Source organism: Taeniopygia guttata, chromosome 30, assembly GCF_048771995.1.
Source record: "Taeniopygia guttata chromosome 30, bTaeGut7.mat, whole genome shotgun sequence".
Taxonomy (NCBI): Eukaryota; Metazoa; Chordata; class Aves; order Passeriformes; family Estrildidae; genus Taeniopygia; species Taeniopygia guttata.
In genome coordinates this window covers 166494-182290 of record NC_133055.1, presented here as the reverse complement: position 1 = coordinate 182290, position 15797 = coordinate 166494, and the positions used below count along the sequence as shown (strand labels likewise).

The 15797-nt window shown below is 62.4% G+C and overlaps 3 protein-coding genes across 7 annotated transcripts; 1 reads left to right on the top strand and 2 right to left on the bottom strand.

The window, feature by feature from the left end:
• GTF2F1 (general transcription factor IIF subunit 1) lies at positions 1–6825 on the top strand. 4 transcript variants are annotated; one of them, XM_072920084.1, is made up of 13 exons: positions 1–76; positions 516–565; positions 1181–1253; positions 2167–2360; positions 2842–3012; positions 3695–3879; positions 4336–4489; positions 4786–4847; positions 4929–5033; positions 5119–5192; positions 5632–5770; positions 6246–6366; positions 6618–6825. In XM_072920084.1, exons 1-13 carry the CDS (start codon positions 65–67, stop codon positions 6820–6822), a joined length of 1545 nt encoding a protein of 514 aa, XP_072776185.1. In that variant the 5' UTR covers positions 1–64; the 3' UTR covers positions 6823–6825. The 4 variants fall into 4 exon arrangements, with proteins under 4 accessions (XP_072776185.1, XP_072776183.1, XP_072776186.1 ...); XM_072920082.1 differs by having other exon boundaries at positions 2–76; positions 4783–4847; XM_072920085.1 differs by having other exon boundaries at positions 13–76; positions 519–565.
• A 2012-nt stretch (positions 6826–8837) lies between these two features.
• ALKBH7 (alkB homolog 7) lies at positions 8838–11270 on the bottom strand. Its single transcript, XM_041711835.2, is given in 6 exon segments — positions 8838–8924; positions 9476–9594; positions 9675–9799; positions 10422–10492; positions 10495–10591; positions 10950–11270. Coding segments are annotated over 6 exon segments (789 nt in total). The 5' UTR covers positions 11256–11270; the 3' UTR covers positions 8838–8853.
• A 401-nt stretch (positions 11271–11671) lies between these two features.
• Positions 11672–15657, bottom strand: CLPP (caseinolytic mitochondrial matrix peptidase proteolytic subunit). 2 transcript variants are annotated; one of them, XM_032745600.3, is made up of 7 exons: positions 15494–15657; positions 14977–15072; positions 14517–14588; positions 13933–14029; positions 12765–12952; positions 12268–12373; positions 11672–11910 (listed from the first exon to the last, which is right to left on the bottom strand). In XM_032745600.3, exons 1-7 carry the CDS (start codon positions 15581–15583, stop codon positions 11726–11728), a joined length of 834 nt encoding a protein of 277 aa, XP_032601491.3. In that variant the 5' UTR covers positions 15584–15657; the 3' UTR covers positions 11672–11725. The 2 variants fall into 2 exon arrangements, with proteins under 2 accessions (XP_032601491.3, XP_032601492.3); XM_032745601.3 differs by lacking the exon at positions 15494–15657 and adding an exon at positions 15309–15448.
• Between the last annotated feature and the right edge of the window lie 140 nt (positions 15658–15797).

The following is a 15797-nucleotide window of genomic DNA, read 5'->3' as shown; positions in this document are numbered from 1 at the left end:
AGGACCCTTCCCCCCACCCGAGACCGATTTGGGGGCGCGACCCCCCCGCCCCTCCCCCCCCGTGATGGCGGCGCTGGTGAGTGAGGGGGGACCCCAAAACCCCCCCGGGGACCCCAAAATAACCTCGGGAACCCCAAAATCCCCCCCCTGGGACCCCAAAATAACCCCGGGAACCCCAAAATCTCCCCCTGGGACCCCCAGGTTCCCCTCTGGGACCCCTAAAACCCCCTCAGGGACCCCCCAAAATACTCCCTGGGACCCCCAAAAACATCTGGAAACCCTAAAACCCCCCACGGGACCCACAAAATCCCCCCGGGGACCCCAAAATCCGCCCCGGGAACCCCCAAATTCTCCTCGGGACCCTTCCAAAGTACTCCTTGGGACCCCCAAAACCACCCTGGGACCCCCTAAACCCCCCCAGGACCCCCCAAATTTCCCCCAAACTCCCTCAGGGACCCCCCAAACCCCCCCGGGGATCCCCAAAACCCCCCCAGGACCCCCAAATTCCCCCCCAGCAGGGCAGCAGCTCCCAGGTGGTCTCGGAGTTCGTGGTCAGAGTGCCCAGGTGAGGGGAGGGGTCAGAATTGGGGAGTTTGGGGGCAGAATTGGGGGTTTGGGGTCAGAATTGGGGGTTTGGGGTCAGAATTGGGGGGTTTGGGGGCAGAATTGGGGGTTTGGGGCCAGAATTGGGGGTTTGGGGTCAGAATTGGGGGTTTGGGGTCAGAATTGGGGGTTTGGGGCCAGAATTGGGGGTTTGGGGTCAGAATTGGGGGTTTGGGGTCAGAATTGGGGGTTTGGGGCCAGAATTGGGGGTTTGGGGTCAGAATTGGGGGTTTGGGGTCAGAATTGGGGGTTTGGGGTTCAGGATTTGGGGTGGGAATGGGGGGGTTTGGGGTCCGGGGGGACTCGGGGCTCCTTTTGGGGGGTCTTGGGGCTGGTTTGGGGCTCTGAGGGGATTGTTGGGGCTCTGAGGGGGTTTTTGGGGTGTTTTTGGGGTCTCAGGGTGTTTTTGGGGTAGTTTTTGGGTCTCAGGGAGTTTTTGGGGTGTGTTTGGGGTCTCAGGGTGTTTTTGGGGGTAGTTTTGGAGTCTCAGGGTGTTTTTGGGCTCTGAGGGAGTTTTTGGGGGTAGTTTTGGGGTCTCAGGTTGTTTTTGGGGTGTTTTTTGGGTCTTTGCCCCCAGGAGCAGCCCCAAGCGCTACAACATCATGGCCTTCAACAGCGCCGACAGGGTCAGCCTGAGCACCTGGGCACAGGTGAGCGCGTGGGATCCCAAATCCCGAATCCTGAATGTGCACGGGGGCTGGGAGAGATCCCAAATCCTGAATCCCAAATCCTGAATCCTGAATGTGCACGGGGGCTGGGAGAGATCCCAAATCCTGAATCCCAAATCCTGAATCCTGAATGTGCACGGGGGGCTGGGAGCAATCCCAAATCCCAAATCCCAGATCCTGAATCCCAAATCTGCCTAGGGGGATCAGGAGGGTTGCCCAGGGGGATTTAGGAGTGATCCTAAATCCCAAATTCCAAATCTGCCCAAGGGCTTTCGGGTCAGGAGGTTTGGGACTGCTGGGATTTGGGATCAGGGAATTTGGGCTCAGGAATTCAGGCTCAGGGATTCAGGACCAGGGGATTTGGGATCAGGAATTCGGGATCAGGAATTTGGGCTCAGGAGATTTGGGAATCAGGGGATTCGGGCTCAGGGGAATTCGGGCTCAGGGATTCGGGACCAGGGGATTTGGGATCGGGAATTCGGGCTCAGGAGATTTGGGCTCAGGGAATTTGGGATCGGGAATTTGAGATCAGGGGATTCAGGATCAGGGGAATTCAGGATCAGGGGAATTCAGGATCAGGGGAATTCAGGATCAGGGGAATTTGGGATCAGGGGAATTTGGGCTCAGGAATTGGGGCTCAGGAATTTGGGATCGGGAATTCGGGCTCAGGAATTTGGGCTCTGGAATTTGGGCTCAGGGGATTTGGGATCAGGGGAATTCAGGATCAGGAATTCGGGATCAGGAATTCGGGCTCAGGGGATTTGGGAATGGGAATTTGGGCTCAGGAATTCGGGATCGGGAACTCGGGACCAGGGGATTTGGGCTCAGGGATTTGGGATCATGGATTTGGGATCATGGATTCAGGCTCAGGAATTTGGGCCCCGCTGCCCCGCAGGCGCGCATGGAGCGGGACATGAGCAACAAGCGCATCTACGCCGAGGAGGAGCTGCCCGAGTCGGGCGCCGGCAGCGAGTTCCACCGGCGGCTGCGCGAGGAGGCGCGGCGCAAAAAGCTCGGGATCGTCCTGCGGGAATTCCGCGCCGAGGACCAGCCCTGGCTGCTGCGCGTCAACGGCAAAGGGGGACGCAGGTGGGGTGGGACTGGGGAATGGGATTTGGGGAATGGGGGATTGGGAAATGGGGGATTGGGGATTGGGAAATGGGGAATGGGGGAAGGAGCAGGGCTTTGGGGTGATTCTCTTGGGATTTTGGGGTTATTTCTCTGGGCATTTGGGGGTTATTTCTCTGGGGATTTTGGGGTGATTTTCTCTGGGTATTTTGGGATATTTCTCTGGGGATTTTGGGGTGATTCTCTTGGGATTTTGGGGTTATTTCTCACAGGATGTTGGGGTTATTTCCCTCTGAATTTTGGGTTATTCCTCCCAGGATTTCAGGGTTATTTCTCTGGGGATTTTGGGTTATTTCTCCCGGGATTTCGGGGTGATTCTCCCGGGATTTTGGGTTATTTCTCTGGGGATTTGGGGGTTATTTCTCCCGGCATTTCGGGTTATTTCTCCCGGGATTTTGGGTTATTTCTCTGGGGATTTGGGGCGATCCCGTCCCTCTGGCAGGTTCCGGGGCGTGAAGAAGGGCGGTGTCACCGAGAACGCCTCCTACTACATCTTCACTCAATGCCCCGACGGCGCCTTCGAGGCCTTCCCGGTGCGCAGCTGGTACAACTTCACCCCCCTGGCGCGGCACCGCACCCTGACGGCCGAGGAGGCCGAGGAGGAGTGGGAGAGGTACCCCGAAATCCCCGGGGAGGACCCCAAAATCCCTGGGGGGGACCCCAAAATCCCCGGGGGGACCCCAAAATCTCCGGGGGGGACAACCCAAAATCCCCGGGGGAAACCCAAAATCCCCGGGGAAAACCCGAAATCCCACAGGGGAAACCCGAAATCCTGAGCAGAACCCCCAAAACCTGGGCAGAACCCCAGAATCCGCGGGGGAAACCCAAAATCCCCTCCCAACCCCTCTGAGTCCCTCAGATCCCCCCAAATCCCCTTCCAGCCCCCCAAATCCCCTCCCAAACCCCTCCCAGCGCCCCCAAAACCCCTCCCAACCCCCCCAAATCCCCTCCCAGCCCCCCCAAATCCCCTCCCAAATCCCCTCCCAGCCCCCCCAATTCCCCCCCAGAGCCCCCCAAATCCTCTCCCAGCCCCCCCAAATCCCCCCAGATTCCTCCCCAGTCCCCTCCCTGCCCTCCAGGGACCCTCAAATCCCCCCCAGAGCCCCCCAAATCCCCTCCCAGGCCCCCCAATTCCCCCCCCAGAGCCCCCCAAATCCCCTCAGAGCCCCCCAAATCCCCCCCCAGCCCCCCCAATCCCCCCCAGAGCCCCCCAAATCCCCTCCCAAACCCCCTTCCAACCCCCCCAAATCCCCCCAGAGCCCCCCAGCCCTCGCTGAGCCCCCCAAACCCCGCAGGAGGAACAAGGTGCTGAACCACTTCAGCATCATGCAGCAGCGGCGGCTGCGGGACCAGGACGAGGAGGAGGAGGAGAAGGAGAAGGGGAGGAAGGCCCCGGGCAAGGGCGGGGGGCTGCGGATCCACGACCTGGAGGAGGACCTGGAGCTGAGCTCCGAGGACAGCGAGGGCAGCGAGGCTGAGGGTGAGGCCCAAATCCCCCGGAATTCGGCCTAAAAACGGAAAAGAAAAAAGAACCGAAAGTCCACCTAAAAATACAAAAAAAGCAAAAATCCACCTAAAAAATACAAGAAAGTAAAAATCCAGCTAGAAATAGAAAAAAAGCACAAAACATCCACCTGAAAATATGGAAAAGGTACTAAAAACCCAACTGAAAAGAGAAAAAAAACCAGCAGAAATTCCACCCAAACAATATCAAGAATCTGCCCCAAAGATACCGAAATAGCAAAAATCTCTAAAACACCCTCAAAAAATAGCAAAAATACCCCCAAAAACCAGCAAAAATAGCCCCAAAAAACAGCCCCAAAAAACATCCCCCAAAAAACCAAAATACAGAAAAAAACCACCCCAAAATACCAAAAATCCCCCTAAAAAATCCCGAAACGTCCCCAAAATGCCCCAAATCCCCCCGGCCCGGCAGGGGAGAAGGCGGCGAGGCCGAAGGCTGCCGGGGGCCGCCCCGGGAGGAGGAGGAGGAGGAAGGGCAGGAAGGGATCGGAGGACGAAGCCCTCGAGGACAGCGACGACGGCGACTTCGAGGGGCAGGAGGTGGATTACATGTCCGACGGCTCCAGGTGGGGCATTCTGGGGGGGTTTGGGGCATTTTGGGGGGTTTGGGAACATTCTGGGGGGTTTGGAGGGGATTTGGGGAGTTTGGAGGGGATTTGGGGGGTTTTTGGACGTTTTGGGGGATGCTGGGTGGGTCTGGGGGATTTGGGGGGTGCCTGGAGGGATTTAGGGGGACTTTGGGGGTCCCTGAGTGGGTTCAGGAGGGATTTGGGGAGGATTTGGGGGTCCCTGGGGGTCTGGGGGGGTTGGAATCCTCCCAGGACCCCCAAAGCCCCTGACCCCGTCCCCCGTCCCGCAGCAGCTCCGGCGAGGAGGAGCCCGGCAAAGCCCAAGCGCCCAAGGAGGAGGAGGAAGGCCCCAAAGGTGGGGTGGGGAGGGGCTGGGGGGGGATTTGGGGGGTTTTTGGGGGGCTCCAGGCCCTGAGGACCCCCCAAACCACCCCAGGCATCGACGAGGCGAGCGAGAGCAGCGAGGAGAGCGAGGAGGAGAAGGCGGAGGAGAAGGAGGGAAAAGCCACCCCCACCCCCCAGGAGAAGAAGAAGAAGAGGGGTGAGACCCCCCCCTCCCCCTCCCCGGATGGATTTTGGGGTGAAACGCCCCAGAAATGGGGTTTGTGACGTCATCAACCCCCCAGAGAGCAGCGACGAGTCGCAGACGTCGGAGGAGAGCGACATCGACAGCGAAGCCAACTCGGCGCTCTTCATGGCGGTCAGGGGGCGCGGGGGCTTTGGGGGGGGGGTTGGGGGGGGCTGGGGGGGGCTGGGGGGAGGTTTGGGGGCTTTGGGGGTCCCTGGAGGGGGGTTTGGGGGGGTTTTGAGGGTCCTAGGAAGGGTTTTGGGGGATTTTGGGTGCTCCCGGAGGTTTTTAGGGGGTCCTGGGAGGATTGAGCGGTCCTGGGGACTTTTGGGGAGTCCTGGGGGGGTCCCACAGAAGGATGGGGGGCAGTTTTGGGGGTCCCACGGAAGGATGAGGGGGGATTTTGGGGGTCCCACAGCGGAACTGGGTGATTTTGGGGGTCCCACAGAAGGATGAGGGGCAGTTTTGGGGGTCCCACGGAAGGATTAGGGGGGATTTTGGGGGTCCTGGGAAGGATTTGGGGGCAGTTTTGGGGGTCCCACAGTGGAACTGACCCTCATTTCCCCCCCAGAAGAAGAAGACGCCCCCCAAGCGCGAGCGCCGGGCCTCGGGGGGCAGCTCCCGGGGGGGCTCCCGGCCCGGGACCCCCCCCACGGACCCGGGGGGCACCGGGGGGACCCTCAGGGCAGCGGCGGCCAGGCTGGAGCAGGGTGGGGGTCTGGGGGGGGGCAGGGGGGGGGCAGGGGGGGCAGGGGGGGTTTGGGAGGTTTGGGGGGGTCCTGGGGGGCGGTTTGGGGTCCTGGGCAGGGTTTGGTGGAGGTCTGGGGGTGCTTTTGGGGTCCCGGGGGGGGGCGGGGGTCGAAAGTGTCTTGGGGGGGGTTTGGGGATCTGGGGGGGGTCTTGAGGGGTCTTAGGGTGAATTTTTGGGGAGGTGGGGAATTTGGGGGGTCTCAGGATGGATTTTGGGGGTCTCAGGATGGATTTTGGGGGGTGGGGGGGTTTGGGGGGGTCTCAGGATGGATTTTGGGGGTCTCAGGATGGATTTTGGGGGGTGGGGGGTTTGGGGGGGGTCTCAGGATGGATTTTGGGGGTGGGGAATTTGGGGGGGTCCCGGGGCCGTTTGGGGTGGGGTCAATCCCCCTCCCGCCCCCCCGGGACCCTCCTGATCCCCTTTGCCCCCCTCAGGCCGCCGGGCAGCCCCGGGGGGGTCGGAGCCCCCCCAGAAGCGGCTGAAGGCGGAGCCGGGACCCCCCCCGGGAAAAGGGGCAGCGCAGAGCCACCCCGGGAAGTGCCCGGCCAGCAGCGGGTGGGTCTGGGGGCAGCGGGTGGGTCTGGGGGCTATGGGGGGATGGGGGGGCTGGGGTGGGTCTGGGGGCTGCAGAAGAGGACCCCGGACCCCGCTGACCCCACTGACCCCCCCAACCCCTATGAGCCCCTGGCTGCACTGACCCTTTGGCCCTGCTGACCCCCTGACCCCCATATGACCCCTGTGTGACCTGTGTGACCCCTGACCCCTGTGTGACCCCCATATGACCCCCTGACCCCCATCTGCCCCAGGGAGGTGCAGCTAACCGAGGAGGCCGTGCGCCGGTACCTGTCCCGCAAGCCCATGACCACGAAGGATCTGCTGAAGAAGTTCCAGACGAAGCGCACGGGGCTGAGCAGCGACGCCACCGTGAACGCGCTGGCGCAGCTGCTGAAGCGCCTCGACCCCGAGCGCAAACTCATCGCCGACAAGATGCACTTCTTCCTCAAGGAGTAGGGACACAAACACACCCAGGGACACCCCCAAACCCCCCACAGACCCCCCAAAACCCCACAGGGACACCCCAAACACCCACAGGGAACCCCCCAAAACCCACAGGGAACCCCAGAAACCCACAGGGACCCCCCAAACCCCCACAGACCCCCCAAACCCCCCACAGACCCCCCCAAAACACCCAGGGACCCCCAAACCTCACAGGGACCCCCAGAACCCCAAACCCCCCAGGGACCCCCCTCCGGCTGTGGGGGAACCCCAACGAGCACTGGGGACACCCCAGAGCCACCCAGGGAACCCCAAATCCAAAGAGATCGACCCCAAAACCCTACAGGGACCCCCCCCCCCCACCCCCAGAACCCCCTTAGAGCCCCAAATCCACCGAGACCCCCCTAAAGCCCCACAGGACCCCCACCCCCCTGTTTCCCCAACCCCCCCGCACCACTCCAGACCCCCAAAATCCTCATTTTCTGCCCCAAATTCCCCTGAACGAGCCCTCACCTTCCCCGCCCTCCCTCCCCAGGAATTTTGGGGGGGGGTGCTGGAATTTTCCTGGGGAGGGGCTCGGGGCTCCCCCACCCCTCCTGTGCCTTTTTTTGGGTCAGACTTTGCATTTTTGGCTATTTTTGGGTTTTTTTCCTCTCCTGTGTGCCAGATCCTTTCCCCCCCCCCCAGTTCTGGAATGTTCCATCCCCCCCCCCCCACCCCAGGGGGGGTTTGGGCTCTCCCCCACCCCCAAATTTTTAGGTGGGAGAGGTCTCGAACCCCCAAATTTTTGGGGTCCTGGGCGGGGTTTCAGAGCCCAAAATTTTTTGTGTTCTCGGGGGGGTCTCAAAGCCCCAAATTTTGGGGGTCTCGAGGGGTTTCAAACCTGCAAATTTTTTAGTGTTTTGGGGGGATCTCAAAGCCTCAAATTTTGGGGGTCTTGAGGGGTGTCAAACCCCCAAATTTTGGGGGTCTTGAGGGGTTTCAAAGCCCCAAATTTTGGGGGTCTCGGGGGGTCTCAAACTCCCAATTTTTTTGTTTTGGGGGGAGTCCAAACCCCCAAATTTTGGGGTCCTACTGCCCCACATTTTTAGGGTCCCTTTTAACTTTCCCTTCCCAATCCCAGACCCCTCCCCAAATTCCCCTTGGGGGGGAAGGGGGGGGACATCCCTGCCCCTCCCCCCGTCCCCCTGGCGAGCTCAGGGCTGACCCCTCCCCCTCCCTGCCCCTCCCCTCCCCGCCCCCTCCCCGCCCCCTCCCCACCCCATAAATTCCCGCCGCTGTTTTGGGGAGGGGTCTCAGCATGGCCGGGCCGGGGCTGCGCTCCCTCCTGCCCCTCCCCCTCCTGCTGCTGCTGACCGCGGCCCCCCCCGCCCCTCCCCCCCCCGCCCCTCCCCCCCCCTGCGGGCTGCGCAGCCTGCGGGTGGGGGCGGGGGCGCTGGGGCTGGGGTACCCCTCCCCCGAGACCCTCGTGTTCCGCTACTGCGGGGGGCGCTGCCCCGCGCCCCCCACCCTGCACGGCCGCGTGCGGGGGGCGCTGCTGGGGGAGGGGGCGCCGGGGGGGGGGCCCTGCTGCCGCCCCACCCGCTACGAGGACGCCGCGTTCCTGGACTCGGGGCTGCGCTGGGTCACCCTGCCCGGGCTGTCGGCGGGGGCGTGCGCCTGCCTGGGGTGAGACCCCTCCCCAAATTCACCTGGGACCCCCTAAACCCATCCCCGAGACCCCCAAATAAACCCTGAAGCCCCCCAGATAACCCTGCCTGGGGTGAGACCCCTCCCCACATTAACCCGGGACCCCCAGAACCTGCCTGATGACCCCCCCCACCAAAACCTCCCGACACCCCCAGAAAAACCCACCTGACCTCCCCCCAAAACCCCTCCCCATCTATCGGGGGGGGATTTTGGGGGGTCGCTCCCCCCACCCCCAAAAGCACCCCCTGGCTGTGGGCTGGGGGGGTTTGGGGGTCCCCTCCCCCTCCTACAGACCCCCCCCAAAAAACAGCCCCCCCAAAACAGCCCCCGAGAGCCGAGTGTGGGGGGGGTCGCTGTTTATTTTGGGGGGGGGTCCTGGGGGTCCTCAATAAACGCCGGGAGGTCACCGAGAGGCTCCGGAGGCGTTTCTGGGGGGGTAAAAATGGGGGTCAGGGAGGGAATTGGGGGGATTTTGGGGGTCCTGGGGGGGGTCCCAGGAGGTGTTTTGGGTGGGGGTCTCACCGGGGCGGTCATTGCAGAAGATCTGGGGATTTTTGTGGTGTTTTTGGGGTATTTTTGGGCTATTTTGGGGGGTTTTTTTGGTGGGATTTTGGGGTATTTTGGGAGGTTCTCTCACTGGGGGGCTCGTTGCGGAAGATCAGGGGATTTTGGGGAGGATTTTGGGAGAGTTTTGGGGGTATTTTTTGGGTGTTTTTGGGGTATTTTTTGGGTGTTTTTGGGGTGTTTCTCACCGGTGGGGTTGTTGCAGCAGATCGGGGGGTTTTTGGGGATTTTGGGGAGGTTTTTTGGGGTATTTTTGTGGGATTTTGGGGAGGATTTTGGGGGTATTTTCGGGAGATTTTGGGGAGGATTTTTGGGGTGTTTCTGTGGGATTTTGGGGAGGATTTTTGGGGTGTTTCTGTGGGATTTTGGGGAGGATTTTTGGGGTGTTTTTGGGGTAATTTTGGGAGTCTCTCACCGGGGGGGTCGTTGCGGAAGATGAGCGCCACGCGCCGCCCCCGCGGCACCCGCAGCCCCCCGAAAAACGACTCCTCGTCGCCGAGGATCTCGTGGGTGAACTCGTACCTGGCGGCGCCCCTGGGGGGGCAGGGCGGGGTCAGGGGGGTCCCCAAACCCCCCCGGGACCCCCCCAAACCTCAGGGACCCGCCAGACCCACCTGAGCACGTAGAGCGAGCGGGGGGGCAGCAGCAGCTCCAGGTGGTCCCGGGGGTCCCGGAGGCTCCGGAGCCGCAGGACGGAGGCGGAGAGGAGAGAGAGTCCGGCAATGGTGCAGCCACAGAACTGGGGCAAAAACACCCAAAATCACCCCAAAACCACCCCAAAATCAGCACAGAGAGCCCCGCGATGGTGCAGCCACAGAACTGGGGCAAAAACACCCAAAATCACCCCAAAACCACCCAAAAACCACCCCAAAATCAGCACAGAGAGCCCCGCGATGGTGCAGCCACAGAACTGGGGCAAAAACACCCAAAATCACCCCAAAATCACTCCAAAATCACCCCAAAATCACCCAAAAAACACCCAAAAATCACCCAAAAACCAGCACAGAGAGCCCCGCGATGGTGCAGCCGCAGAACTGGGGCAAAAACACCCAAAATCACCCAAAATCACCCCAAAACCAGCACAGAGAGCCCGGCGATGGTGCCGCCGCAGAACTGGGGAGGGACCCCAAAAATCAGAGCTGGGAACCCCCAAAAACACACCTGGGACCCATAGACCCACCCAGGGACCCCCAAAATTCCCCCCAGGACCCCCCAAAACCCCCTCAGAACCCCCCCAGGACCCCCCAACCCCCCCCAGGAGCCCCCAACCTCCCCCCCAGGACCGCCCCAGGACCCCCCAAACTCCCCCTCAGGATCCCCCAAACCCCCTCAGGACCCCCCAAAACCCCCCCGACCCCCACCTTGACGCTGTCCACGTGCGGCCCCACGCGCCCCCCCGGCTGCAGGTCCAGGACGTGGGCGCGGGCCCGGGGGGGGCTCCGGGGGGGAACTCGGGGGTCACCCGGAGCAGCAGCGCCCCCCCCGCGGGCCCCCCCAGCGCCCGCTCGGTCTCGCGGTACCCCGAGATGGCCTGGGGGGGGCGGGGGGGTCAGGGGGGCGTGAGACCCCCCACCCAAAATTATCCCAACCCCTCCCACTCCCCCCACAACTCCTTGGAACTGAGACCCCCCCCCAGACCCGCCCTCAGATTCCCCTGAGCCCCCCCAGACCCTCAGACCCCTGTGACCCCCCCCAGCCTCCCGTGACCCCCGGGACCCCCCAAAATTTCTGGGACTCCCCCGCAGTTCCTGTGACCCCCTCCAGGCCCCCGGAACCCCCCCTCAAATTCCCGTGACCCCCGTGAGCCCCCCAGACCCCCTTGACCCCCCCCCCCAGACCCCCATGACCCCCAGACCCCCGTGACCCCCGTGCCCCCGGTGCCCCCTGACCCGGTCCCAGTGGTCGCTCTGGTAGCGGCCCCTCCTCAGCGCCGGCTCCACCTCCGCCAGCAGCGCCGCCGCCTCCTCCTCACTGACGAACTCCCCGCGCACCCGCGCCAGGCCCCGCAGCCGCCGCAGCAGCTCCGGGCGGCTGCCCCGGACCAGCCCCGGGCCCGGACCCGCCACCGCCGCCACCACTGGGCCCGGACCCGCCACCGCCACCGGGCCCGGCCCCGGCCCCGGCCCTGCCCTCACCGGGCCCGGCCCGGGGCAACCGGAGCGCGCCCGGAGCGCCCCGAGCGCCGCGCGGAGCATGCCGGGACTGCGGCAGCGCCGCCTGGCGGAGCGGAGGACCCGGGGGCGGCACCGGGAGAGCGCCGTCTGGCGGCGCGGAGGACTCGGGGCGCGGCGGGCGACGCGCCAGATCCCTCCCCAAAATCCTGAAATTCCCACCAAATCCCTCCCCAAAATCCAGAAATTCCTTCCAAATTCCTCCCCAAAATCCAGAATTTCCCCCCAAATCCCTCCCCAAAATCCAGAATTTCCCCCCAAATATCCAGAAATTCCCCCCAAATCCCTCCTGAAAACCCAGAAATTCCCCCCAAATCCAGAAATTCCCCCCAAATCCCTCCTGAAAATCCAGAAGTTCCTCCCAAATCCCTCCCCAAATCCATAAAATCCCCCAAAATCCCCCAAACCCCCCCAAATTCCCCCCAAAAATCCCCCAGCAATCCCCCTGGCCGGCACTGCTTTATTTCCACACTCGGTTCGGGGCTGGGGGGGGCTCAGGAGGCCCCCGGGGGGCTCTGGGGGGGCCCCGGGGGGCTCGGGGGGCTCGGGGGGGGGTCCCGGGGCAGCAGTCGGGGCTCGTCCTGCCCCCGGGCCGGGGGGTGCACCAGCACCTGGTCCAGCAGCCCGAAATCGCGCGCCTCCAGCGGGCTCAGGTACCGGTCCCGCTCCATCGCCGCCTCTGGGGGGTTTGGGGGCGGTTAGGGGGGCTTTGGGGGCGGCTGAGGGGATTTGGGGGCGGATTTTGGGGGGTTTGGGGGTGTCACTGGGAGGGTATTGGGCGGTTTGGAGGGGGTTTGGGGAGCATTTGGGGGTTTTGAGGGGGATTTGGAGGGGCTTGAGGGGGGTTTGGGGATCCCTGGGGGGATTTGGGATGTCCCTGGGAGGGTTCTGGGGGGATTTAGGGGGAGTTTGGGGATGTTTGAGGTGGGGGTTTGGGGGTCCCGGGGGCATTCCGGGGGTGCCGGGGCAGTTCTGGGGGTCCCGGGGGGATTCTGGGGGTCCCGGGGCAGTTTTGGGGGTCCCGGGGGTCCCTCACCGATGACGGGCAGCGGCTGCCCCGTGTGTTTGGCGTACAGACCGTTGATTTGCCGCTTCAGCTGCAGGATCTCCTCGGCCTGGATGGCGATGTCGGTGGCCTGGCCCTGGGGAGGGGATTTGGGGGGATTTGGGGACTCCCCTCCTCCCCCGGATCCCCCCTGGGCTCCACAGACCCCTGAAATCCTCTCCAAACCCTCCCCAGATCCCCTCAAATCCTCCTGTGACCCCCCAAACCCCCTTGGGACCCCTCAAACTGCCCTGGGACCCCCCAAATCCCCCTCAAATCCTCCTGTGACCCCCCAAACCCCTTTGGGACCCCTCAAACCCCCCTGGGACTCCTCCAAACCCCTGAAATCCTCTCCAAACCCTCCCCGAATCACCCCCAAATCCCCCCAAACCCCCTTGGGACCCCTCAAACCCCCCTGGGACCCCCCCAAATCCCCTCTAGGACCCCCCAGATCCCCTCTAGGACCCCCCAACCCCCCCCACACCTACCCGTGCCCCCCCCGAGGGCTGGTGCACCATGATGCGGGCGTTGGGCAGCGCGTGCCGCAGGCCGGGCCGCCCGGCCGCCAGCAGCAGGGAGCCCATGCTCGCCGCCTGCCCCACGCACCAGGTGCACACCGGGCTCAGCACGTACTGCATCGTGTCGTAGATGGCCAGCCCCGAGGTCACCGAGCCGCCTGGGGAGACACCCCCAAAATTGGCCTTCAAACACCCCAAAAATCAGTGTTTAAACACCCCGAAAATCCCATCAGGGACACCCCAAAAATGGGCCTTAGACACCCTGAAATTGGGCTTTAGACACCCCGAAAATTGGCCTTCAAACCCCCCAAAAATTGGCCTTCAAACACCATGAAAATCCGTCTTTAAACACCCTGAAAATCCCATCAGGGACACCCCAAAATTGGGCTTTAGACACCCCCAAAATCAGCCCAAATCCCCCTTCAAACTCCCCAAACCCCCTGTACACCCCCAAATTCCCCTGAACCCCCCCAAAGGAGGGTTTGGGCCCCCCAGATCCCCCAAATGTGGGTTTTCCCCCAAAATGTGGAGTTTTCCTCCAGATGTGGGGTTTTCCCCCCAAAATGTGGGGTTTTTTCCCCTCAAATGTGTTTTTTTCTGCCCAAATGTGCGTTTTTGCCCCCAAATGTGGGTTTTTCCCCCCCAGTGCGGGTTTTTCCCCCCAGATGTGGGTTTTTACCCCCAAATATGGGTTTTTCCCCCCCAATGTGGGTTTTTCCCCCCAAATGTGGCTTTTTGCCCCCAAATGTGGGTTTTTCCCCCCCAAATGTGGGGTTTTCCTGCCAAATGTGGGGTTTTCCCCTCAAATGTGTTTTTTTCCCCAAAAATGTGGCTTTTTTGCCTCCAAATGTGGGTTTTTCCCTCCAAATGTGGGTTTTTCCCACAAAATGTGGCTTTTTCCTTCAAAATGTGGAGTTTTCCCCCCAAATGTGTGTTTTTGCCCCCAGACCCACCGGGGCTGTTGATGTACATGTGGATGGGTTCCTGTTGCCCCCCAAATGTGGATTTTTTCCCCCAAAATGTGTTTTTTCCCCCCAGACCCACCGGGGCTGTTGATGTACATGTGGATGGGTTCCTGTTGCACCCCTAAATGTGGGTTTTTCCCCCCAAAATGCGGATTTTTGCCCCCCAGACCCACCGGGGCTGTTGATGTACATGTGGATGGGTTTCTTGTTGCTCTCGGACTGCAGGAACAGCAGCTGGGCGATCACCAGGCTGGCCAGGCTGTCGTCGATCTGGGGGGATTCGGGGCTCAGGGGGGAAATTGGGGGGAATTCAGGGGCTTTGGGGCGGTCTTGGGACATTTGGGGGGTTTTGATGTATTTTTGGCAGTTTTTTTGAAGGCGTTTTCAGTGGGTTTTGGGTGTTTTGTGAGTTTTTCAAATTTTTAAGTGGTTTTTGGGATGTTTTTGGGGTATTTTGGGCTGTTTTTGGGCTGGATTTGGGATGCTTTTGGGCTGGTTTTGGTGTATTTTGGGCTGGTTTGGGTTTTTTTTTGGTGTATTTTGGGCTGGTTTTGAGTGTTTTTTGGGGTATTTTGGGATGGTTTTGAGTGTTTTTGGGGTATTTTGGGTTGTTTTGGGGTTTTGGGGGTATTTTGGGCTGATTTCGGGCTGGTTTTGGGGTATTTTGGGCTGGTTTGGGGTGGTTTTTGGGGTATTTTGGGCTGTTTTGGAAGGTTTTTGGGTATTTGGGGCTGTTTTTGGGTCCCTGGGTACCCACCGGGCCCATCACGCAGACGATCCGCTCCCGCAGCAGCCGCGAGTAAATGTCGTAGGCGCGTTCCCCCCGGCCCTGGGGGGAGTCAGCCGAGACTTTGGGGGGATTTGGGGGGATTTTGGGAGGGCTTGAGGGGGTCAGAGGGGATTTTGGGGGGGTAAAAGGCGGTTCTGGGGGGCTTTGGGGGAATTCCGAGGAGATTTTTGGAAGGGTCAGAGGACATTTGGGTGGGCTTTGGGGGATTCTGGGGCTCAGAGTGGATTTTGGGTGTCTCAGGTGGATTTCGGGGGTCTCAAGGTGGGATTTGAGGTCCCGGGGGGGGGGTTTGGGGTCCCAGGGTGGATTTTTGGGGTCCCAGGGTGGATTTTTGGGGTCCCAGGGTGCATTTTTGGGGTCTCCGGTGGGATTTGGGGGTCACAGGGGGGTTTTTGGGGGTCCCCGCCCCCGCCCCTCCCCCACTCACCGTCTGCTCCACCACGATGGGGATCAGCGGTGGGGGAGGGGCGGGGGTCGCGCCCGTCCCGTGAAGGCGGCGCCGGACCCCGGCCCAGAGCCAGCGCTGGGGGAGGGGGGCGGGGGATCAGCGGGACCCCCGGAACCGAGAGACCCCCCCCAAAAACCGAGACCCCCCCCAAAAACCGAGAGACCCCCCCAAATAAACCCCAAAACCCCCCGGAACCGGAACCCCACTCCCCAAAATCGGGACCCCCCGTAGAACCGGGACCCCCCCGGGCCATCCCGTGCCCCTCCCCCACCCCCCGGTGCCCCCGTTCCCCCCCGCCCCTCCCCCCTCACCGCCGCCCCCGGCCCCATCGCGCCCCGGAAGCGCTCGGGCCCACGTGACCCGCGCGCACGTGACGTCGCTTCCCGCCAGCCACGCCCCCCGCGCCCCGCCTCCCTTCAAGCCCCGCCCCTCCCGCCGCGCCCCCTCGGGACTACATTTCCCGTCGCGCCCCGCGCCGCGGCCGCCATGACGGTACCGGAAGAAGCGCCCAGGGCTCCTCTCGGACCACCGGAGCCGGCCCAGCCCCGCTGTAGCTGTTTTGCAGCAATTTTGGCCCTTTAGCCATTCCGTATTGCCCGGCGGAAAGCGCGGCCTTAGGTAAACGCTGGGCCTCCCGCTGCTGAGGGCCTCGCTCATTTTAACCGGTTTAATTCCTAGGTTCTCCCCGCTCGCAGCGTTAAATACCACCCCCCACCCCCGGCAGCGCCAGTGAGGGAGGAACGCCGTGAAATCAGCCGGGCGGTGGCGTCACGCCTCCGTGACGTCGCGAAGCGCCTCAG

Coding starts and splice junctions, on each gene's coding strand:
- GTF2F1 (XM_072920082.1), top strand. Junction 1,254..2,166: donor GCCTGAGCACCTGGGCACAG/GTGAGCGCGTGG, acceptor GCTGCCCCGCAG/GCGCGCATGGAGCGGGACAT. Junction 4,848..4,928: donor GGAGGAGGAAGGCCCCAAAG/GTGGGGTGGGGA, acceptor AAACCACCCCAG/GCATCGACGAGGCGAGCGAG.
- CLPP (XM_032745600.3), bottom strand. CDS start 15,583: ATGGCTAAAGGGCCAAAATTGCTGCAAAACAGCTACAGCGGGGCTGGG. Junction 12,953..13,932: donor CATGTACATCAACAGCCCCG/GTGGGTCTGGGG, acceptor GTGTCTCCCCAG/GCGGCTCGGTGACCTCGGGG. Junction 12,374..12,764: donor AGCCCTCGGGGGGGGCACGG/GTAGGTGTGGGG, acceptor TCCCCTCCCCAG/GGCCAGGCCACCGACATCGC.